At 58.7% G+C, this 8,057-nt stretch overlaps 1 protein-coding gene across 1 annotated transcript; it reads left to right on the top strand.

The window, feature by feature from the left end:
- Positions 1 to 5,849: 5,849 nt before the first annotated feature.
- Positions 5,850 to 8,051, top strand: LOC114891673 (myosin-6-like; the record flags this gene model as incomplete). The annotated part of the gene is made up of 4 exons (XM_029215897.1): positions 5,850 to 5,948; positions 6,239 to 6,457; positions 7,595 to 7,738; positions 7,983 to 8,051. Coding segments are annotated over exons 2-4 (414 nt in total), but the record flags the coding sequence as incomplete, so codon positions are not given.
- Between the last annotated feature and the right edge of the window lie 6 nt (positions 8,052 to 8,057).

The following is an 8,057-nucleotide window of genomic DNA, read 5'->3' as shown; positions in this document are numbered from 1 at the left end:
CAAGGAGCCGGCCCCCAGGATGGGAGTCTAATAATCCCTGGCTCCTCACACCTCATCCTCCCGCCCCCCCGAACCCCCGCAGGAGGAACAGGCCAACACCAACCTGTCCAAGTTCCGCAAGGTGCAGCACGAGCTGGATGAGGCAGAAGAGCGGGCGGACATCGCCGAGTCCCAGGTCAACAAGCTGCGGGCCAAGAGCCGCGACATTGGCACCAAGGTGGGTTTCCCGCACGGCAGCACCCAGACACACATCGGTCCGCCTCAGACAGAGCCCCTCGCCCCAGCATCCCTCCCCTTCATTCACCCCCACAGCTGAACCCCACGACCCCAGAGGCGGGGTAACTCAGTCCTCCATGATTTCTAGGGTTCTTCCCATTCTGACTACCAATGATTTTGTGAATCCCAGCCCTAGGGTGGTCAGCAAAGACCCCAACTGATAGACACCTAGTGTGTCCCAATTTCCCCCAACTGCTATATCTACTTCTCTTCCACCTAGTTTAGGCCTTCAACCTTGTAATTCCAACCTAAGAAGCACCTCCCAGAGGACCCCTTGTCCTCACCCAGGAAGCATCCCTCCAGCTGACCCCAGAGCCCTACCTTCTGGAACTTGCCCTCTGCACTGACCCCTAGGACCCATCTCCCACCACCAGGGGGCCTCCCTCAGGCCACACAGTGGTCCTGCCCCCATCGGTGCCCATCTCCCTTTTGTTGCCTGTGCCCATCCCTGCCCAACACCCACCCCTCCGGAGCTAGTTTGGACTTTGTTTCCTTTCCAAAGGGCTTGAACGAGGAGTAGCTGTGCCACATCTCCTCGATCTGCCCCATCCTGAGGGTGCAACGAAGCTCCCAGTCCTGGAGCCTGGAGAGCAGCCCCTTTGGAGGAAGCAGAATAAAGCAATTTTCCTTGAAGTGAGATCCTGCCTCTAGACTTTTCTTCGCAGTCTGCCAGCCACAGGAACACAAGGACATGGACACGGGGTGGGGGTGGGTGCTCCAGAGGAGGAGTCCAGACCCAAGAGGCCTCCCTAGGGAGCCTGTGAGGCTCTGAGCATCGTCGGTGCAGCCCTGCCAGGTGCTCCCCTTCACTTCCTCCTCAGCAGGGGACACCTCTCCTGCCAGCCCTCTCCCTGGCCCAGAGACCCTGGGAGTTAAAGGAGATTTAGGGAAGCCCTTAAGGCTCTCCTAGAGCAAGTGAGCCCGCCTGCATGGACCTACACCCCAGATCTGATCAACACTACCCTCACCTCTGACAATACTGAAGCTGGGCTGTGGGGAGGAGGTTTGGTGTGTAAGGGTGCCCCCTGAGGCGTGACCCACTTGGGCAGGTGGGCCGCCAGCCCCGGTCCGAGGCAGGTATCTGAGGGGGCACAAGGACTTGCATCCATAGCCCACCCCCTTCCAGACACGGCCTCCATGGTCTCCAACCACCTCCCCACCGTGACCAGGAGAACTGTACCCTAGCCCACCTTCCTCTCCTCCTCACCTCCTCCCGGGGCCTGGCCCTTGGTCCAAGGCACTCCATTCTTCTCCCTCATTACTTCCCACTGTAGCTTCCATTCCCGAGACCCTCCTCGTCTGGTCTTGCTGGAAGATGGGGGTCCTTTGGCCCATTTAGAGCAGGCCATCTGGAGGGGAGGCAGGCAGAGGAGGGATTGGGGAGAGTCACGTGTGAGCAGGACCCTGGGGAAGGGAGGGGAGGGAATGGGTTGCCGGAGGGCTGGAAAATGGAGGAAGGAGCAGGCTCCCCTCCAACTAAACAAGCCTATCTCCCCTGGAGTCGCTGCCACACCTGGGCTGCTCAGGGAAGGCCTGGGACTATGGGCCACAGAGGGCAGGGGCTTGGGAGGCCCTGGCCTGAATCTCCCCCATGCACCACAGACAGCCATTCTGGGCTCTGAGCTCCCAATGCAGCAGCCAGGAAGAAGGGAATGCCATTAGAGAACGGGAGGAGAGGGAGAGGGGAGAAGGGGAATAGGGAAGGAAAAAGGCAAGACCTGGGCTTCCCTGGTGGCACAGTGGTTGAGAGTTCGCCTGCCGATGCAGGGGACACGGGTTTGTGCCCCGGTCCGGGAAGATCCCCCATGCCGTGGCACAGCTGGGCCCGTGAGCCATGGCTGCTGGGCCTGCGCGTCCGGGGCCTGTGCTCCGCGGTGGGAGAGGCCGCAGCAGTGAGAGGCCCGCGTACCACAAACAAACAAACAAAAAAACCAAAGGCAAGACCTGAGGAGTGGGGCAGTGGAGAGAGAGGGAGAGGGCTCAAAAACCTGGAGGACGGTCACCAGGGAAACCAACAGAGAGAAAAGGTAGAGGAAGTGCTGTGTCCTCCCTTGGAAAGACCCACAGCCTGTCCCACCTCTCTCCTCACATCCTCCTCCACTCTCCTCGCCTAGCACTGCTCCTCTTCCTAGGAAGGACCTGGAGAGCAATGAGGAGATAAGTGAAGGAAAGAGAGGGACACACTTGAAATGAGAGACGCAGGGGATGCCCAGAGAATCCAAGCTCCCAGAGCAGAGGAGAGAGGTTGAGGAACAGCCAGAGACTGGGCAGCAGACCGGGGGATGGGGGGCAGTTGACAGGGCTGGCAGCCGAGCCACAGAAGGAGGGTGCCGAGAGAGGATGGGAGAGGAGACAGGGAGGGTGAGCCTTGGATCGAGAAGCTGGGAGAGTGAGGTGGGGTGGTACTGGGCAAAGGAGAGAATCCTGGGTCACCTTCAGATGCAAGCAAAATCAGGAAAGTGGAGAACAGGTTAGAGAGAAGCGGATGAAGACCCTGCAGCAGGGTGTGGAGGCAGAGATGGGACAGGCAGAGAGCAAGCCGACGGTGGGCTTAGAGAAGGCAGAGACTTATGGAAATGCAGGCATGTCAGACCCCGCGATGGGCAGAAACATGGTGCCAGGGAGAAGCAGAGGCCAGGCCCAACTTTGAGACAGGGAACCAGGAAGAGGGAAAGGGAGGCAGACATACAGGGAGCCAGGCAAAAGAGGGGCAAGCTGGTGCCAAGGCTAGCCCTGCCTCCGCGTCCCCTTTCCTGAGGCAGGAGTCTCCATCCCCTGCCCTCACTGGCCAGGACTTCTAGCAGAATGAGGAGTTGCTTTAGGAGGCAGTTGAGGGAGGATGGAGAGCAGGGATGGATGTGAGAGCTGGGGAGAGAAGGGGGCCTAGAAAAGGGAGAGAAGGGCAAACCAGACCAGACGGGGGGCAGAGCCCTGGGACCAATTTAACCCCTCCCCTCCTCCTCCTTCCACAGGAGACAGTGGGAACTGCCTGCCTACCCCTCACCCCGACTCCACCTGAACCCAGTCTGGCCTGCTCAGGACATAGGGTTCCCTGAGGACAAAGCCTAGTCTTTGTCATCTGGGCCTGACCCAGCTTGACCTGGTGTTTTCAGCCCCTTATCACGTCCCCGTGGCAATGGGAACCAGGCAGTGGTGCACTGGGCCACAGGCTGACCCCCAGCTTGCACGCTAGGTCCTCCAGTGACCTAGAGCTGGGGACAAGTAGCTTGCATCCCCTGGGGGAACAATTTGGCATATGCACCTGCCGGAGATGGGAATGTGGGGTTGATTCAGGTCTCCCCAAGGACACTGGATATGGAGTACAGGTTCCCTGCAGACAGATGTATCCCTGAGTCCATTAATGGGGCAGTGGAGGGTCCTAAGGAGTTGGCGCCTTGGGGGAGAGACCACATATTTGGTGGAAAGCAGAGAATTTGACCCCTGTCCGTCCTACCCACCTCCCCACTCTAGAGCTATATTGAGAGGTGACAGGAGATGGTTTGGGAGGGGCAGCTGGGAGAGCGTTCCTGGGTGTGAGGGTGTAAGGCAAGCCAGGGCAGGGGAGTCTGGCTTTGTTTCCTGCACACAATGTCCACTTAGTCATAACAGGCATGGCCTGTTGAAGACCTGACACCTACCTCCTCTGAGAGGCGGCATCACTGGAGGCTGGGGAGGGGGGCGCTGAGGGCCTGGGGCGCTGGGGGACACCCACGAAGACGGACGTGTGAGTATGAGCCCCACGGTCGGGAGGGAGCGCTGGGGTTCTACCTGGGGAGGGGGAGCAGACGGCAGAGCCCCGCCCCCGCCCTGCGGAACGCAGAGCTTGGGGCCCAGCTCCTGTAATTCCCCGGGGCGGCCAGGACCTCAGCCAGCCTCAGCAGCACCTGCACCCTCTGGCAGCCCAGAGAGGCGGAAGGGAGCAGCCCCCACCCCCTCCGGCCTCAGGCCCTGGGATTAACGCCTCTTGCCCCTCCCCACCCTACCCCGCCCCTCACCGGGAGCAGAGGGTGGCAGAGGAGGGGTAAAAGCTTATGTGTGCAAATGTGTGTTTCAGTGTGCATAAAAGCATGAAGGAAAATCTGCAAACTTAGGTGTGTAAGTGTGAAATATCTGTATGCGCGTGTTTAAGAATGGGCACGGACCCATGGTGGCCAAGGCCATGTGTGAGGGTGCTGGACTGTGGGTCTGGGTGCGAATCTGCTTTGGTGGCGTGGGGAAATCCCTTCCCCTGTTTGAGCGGTTAGACGGTGGTCACTGTATCAGGAGCAGCAGGGGAGGGGCTGGGGGCTCCAGATGTGTCCCCAGAGTAATGCAGCCTCACGTTCCCAGGAGGACACCTGCCTGCAGACTTGGGGATCAGAAGGAAACCAGGACCGCACAGAGAGGACAGCATGGCAATTCTTTTCCTGACAAAAGGAAACTGAGTCAAGGATCTGAGTCAAGGGAGGAAGTAGAGCCCCTCCCTGGGCATCCTGGCTCCAGCTGCCAGTCCCCAGCACCATGGGACTCCAGGTCCAGAGAGAGTGGGGAGTCGCTCTCAGCCTGGGCTGTGTGAGGACAGGCTGGGGAGGAAAGGAGGGAGGGGAGCCCGTGGTTGGGGGCAGGGGACAAGCATCTGGCCTGCAGGAGAAGGTGGCCCTCACCCAGAGTGCTCAACTCACCCTTCAGGTTAAAAATAACCAAGGTAAGGGCCTGGTGGTGTGGGGGCAGTGGTGTGAGAAGTCCTGTCTTCCCACTCTCTGCCCATCAGTCCTTTGGAGGGGAGGAATGTGCCCAAGGACTAAAAAAAGGGCCTGGAGCCAGAGGGGCTAGGGCGACAGACCTTTCATGGGCAAATCTGGAGGCCCTCTTGTCCTCTTGTCACCTCCAGAGCCAAGGGATCAAGGGAGGAGGGGCCAGGAGGGGAGAGAGGTGGGAGGGAGGGTCCCTAGGGAAGGACTCCAAATTTAGGCAGTGGGTGGGTGCAGCAGGATATAAAGGATCATGCTCTAGGGACAGACTGACACTCCTCTGAACCAGGTAAGATGGGGTTTGGGTGGGAGCTCCGTAGCTAGCCCTCAGAGCCCCCCCAACAGGTCAGTCGGAGGCCCAAGGGTTCTGCTAAAACTGACTTTCTCCAGCCCTGGGAAGTTTCCACTGACAGAGGGGAGGTTCCAAGGGGAAAACCAGAAACCTCTTTTCTTCTCCCATCTGCATTTCTTTCCCTGCATCTGTCCTCTCCTGCTTTCTGTGTCCTGCGTGTGCTTTCTCCACGTTTGTCCCTCCTTGGATGGCTTCCCTCTCTTTGTCCAATTTTATTTTGCCTCTTGGTCTTTGTCAGTACTTGTCACTATCATACTTCTTTGTCTGTCTCTCCTCCTGCCCTTCACAGCTGCGTGTTCTAATCTCCTTGCCTCTCTGTTTCCAACTCGGATTCCACATCCCACTCCTCTCACTTTTACTAGCTCTGCATCCTTTCTTTCCTGTCTCCCTGCCTCTCATCTGCCCGACTGCCCATGTCGGTCTGTCCCACTCGGCTGGCTCTCGGTTTAGCTTCCTGGCTTACTTCTCCCCACGGGCCTGCCTCCGTTGTTCCTCATTCTCTTTGTCTGTTCTTCCCTCTGCCTGGCTGTACCTCTGTGGCTCCGCCCATGGTCCAGAGTCTCCAGGATTCTCTGTGAAGAGATCGCCGGGTGAGAACCACCCCAATTTTCTCCTGGAAGCCAGGTTGCTGCTCTCCTCTGAGCAGCTCAGCACCTCGCCTTAGCAAACTCTAGCCAATTCCACCCCACGCAGACCCCTCACAGATTCTCCTTCAGCTTCACATCAGAGGGCAAGGGAAGCAGAACCCGAGTTGGGGAGGGCTGGACCCAGGCCAGGTAGGGAGGTGAGACTGATAGGACCCAGGTGGTGAGGGGGTGGGGCAGAGAGTCAAGGGCAGAGGGCAATGCCACCCACTGAGGCCTGGGCCCTCCTGTCTCAGCCGCAGAGGAGGGACAAGATGACCGATGCCCAGATGGCCGATTTCGGGGCGGCAGCCCAGTACCTCCGCAAGTCAGAGAAGGAGCGTCTAGAGGCCCAGACCCGGCCTTTCGACATCCGCACTGAGTGCTTCGTGCCGGATGACAAGGAAGAGTTTGTCAAGGCCAAGATCTTGTCCCGGGAGGGAGGCAAGGTCACTGCCGAGACGGAGAACGGCAAGGTGTGTGGGGCACAGCACGGGGTGGTGGGTGCAGGGGTGGAGCCACATGCAGTGGGAGCTGAGGGGCTCTGGAGAAGAGCCAAAGCCAGCGGGGGTGCTGGATGAGCCCCCTCGAGAAGCCCAGCATCTGAGTAAGAACTGACCTTTCTTGTTAGGTCTGAGCAGGTGTAACGAGGCCCCATGCCAGCCCGTTGCCAGAGAGGATGCTGGCGGCCGAAAACCTCAGCTGGTTTCCTCTTCAGAGGGGACTTGTAGATAAAGAGGGCATAGACACAGCATCAAATGAAGCTCCCTTCTCAAACCTGCGTCCCTCCACTCTGCCTCAGTTTCCTCCATGAACCGAGTCTCCCCAATCCTCCCCAGCCATACCAAGAGCAAACTTTTACCGATGAACGCAAAGAGCAGGAACTCTTGAGCAGAATGTTCAGTCCAGAGCTGACGACTGGCACTCAGAAATCCACAGTCCTGGTCCCTCATGCCGGCCACGAGAACTGCCACTGGTCAGCAGCAGTGGCTCAGAACCTCTGGGGACTTTGACCCTGAACCCAGCTCTGCCACTAGCAGCCACCATGCCGGCAAATCATTTAGTTATTCGATCCACAGCTTTCTCCACTGTAAAAAATGCTGGAATACCTACTTGCAGGATCTCATGACCTCAGGGCACGGCAAACTGACCAGTGGAGATCGAACCATTTGACAGTGATCGAACCAATGAAGAGTGTAGGGTAGATGGATGAGATGTTTTTCCATTAGTGGCAAGGTTTGCCCTGAGCAATTGATTCCCTGAAGTACTGCCCCCAGGAGTCAGGGTAAGGTGTGTGTGCACAGGTCAGAGAGTGGCCAGCCCTAGACAATTAAGCAGGGACTGAAAGGTGATGCTCATGGGCACAGGGTCTGGGGAACTGGCAAGACACAGGGAATCTAGGACAGTCCCTAGGAAGGGAGAGACAGTGGGCAGGTAAATTATCTGGTGTCATGGGAAGCTATGGGCAAGGGCCCAGGCACTGGTGAGAGAAGAGCTAGGGGAACGAGGCCAGGTCACAGCCTGTACTCTGGGAGGAGGTAAGTGGGCGAGGCTGGCAAGGGTCCTGGTGGGAGTGTGGTCACCCCTGTCTTACTGCCCCAACCCCTCCCCAGACGGTGACCGTGAAGGAGGACCAGGTGTTGCAGCAGAACCCGCCCAAGTTCGACAAGATTGAGGACATGGCGATGCTGACCTTCCTGCACGAGCCCGCGGTGCTTTTCAACCTCAAGGAGCGCTACGCAGCCTGGATGATCTACGTGAGTGTGTCCTGCACACGGCGGGCAGCCTGTCCTGCACAGAGTCCAAAGTAGGCCGGGGCGATTCTCTCACGGGGAGGGGGTTGGAACTCTCCCAAAGGGCTCTCTGCCCCTATTCCATCCCTGGTCAGCTGCAGGAAGAGAGAAGCCAGCTGGGCTGACCAGGGACTCTTCTGCCTGTCACCACTGCCCATCCCAGGCTCTCCCTTCCAACTTCTCATGACTGCCCTATCTCCCGTTTCAGACCTACTCGGGCCTCTTCTGCGTCACCGTCAACCCCTACAAGTGGCTGCCGGTGTACAACGCCGAGGTGGTGGCC

Source organism: Monodon monoceros, unplaced genomic scaffold (genome assembly GCF_005190385.1).
Source record: "Monodon monoceros isolate NGI ecotype Baffin Bay Population unplaced genomic scaffold, NGI_Narwhal_1 Contig8148_ctg1, whole genome shotgun sequence".
In the NCBI taxonomy this organism is placed as follows: domain Eukaryota; kingdom Metazoa; phylum Chordata; class Mammalia; order Artiodactyla; family Monodontidae; genus Monodon; species Monodon monoceros.
Note: the sequence above shows the minus strand (reverse complement) of the source record. Positions and strands in the feature narration are given on the sequence as shown.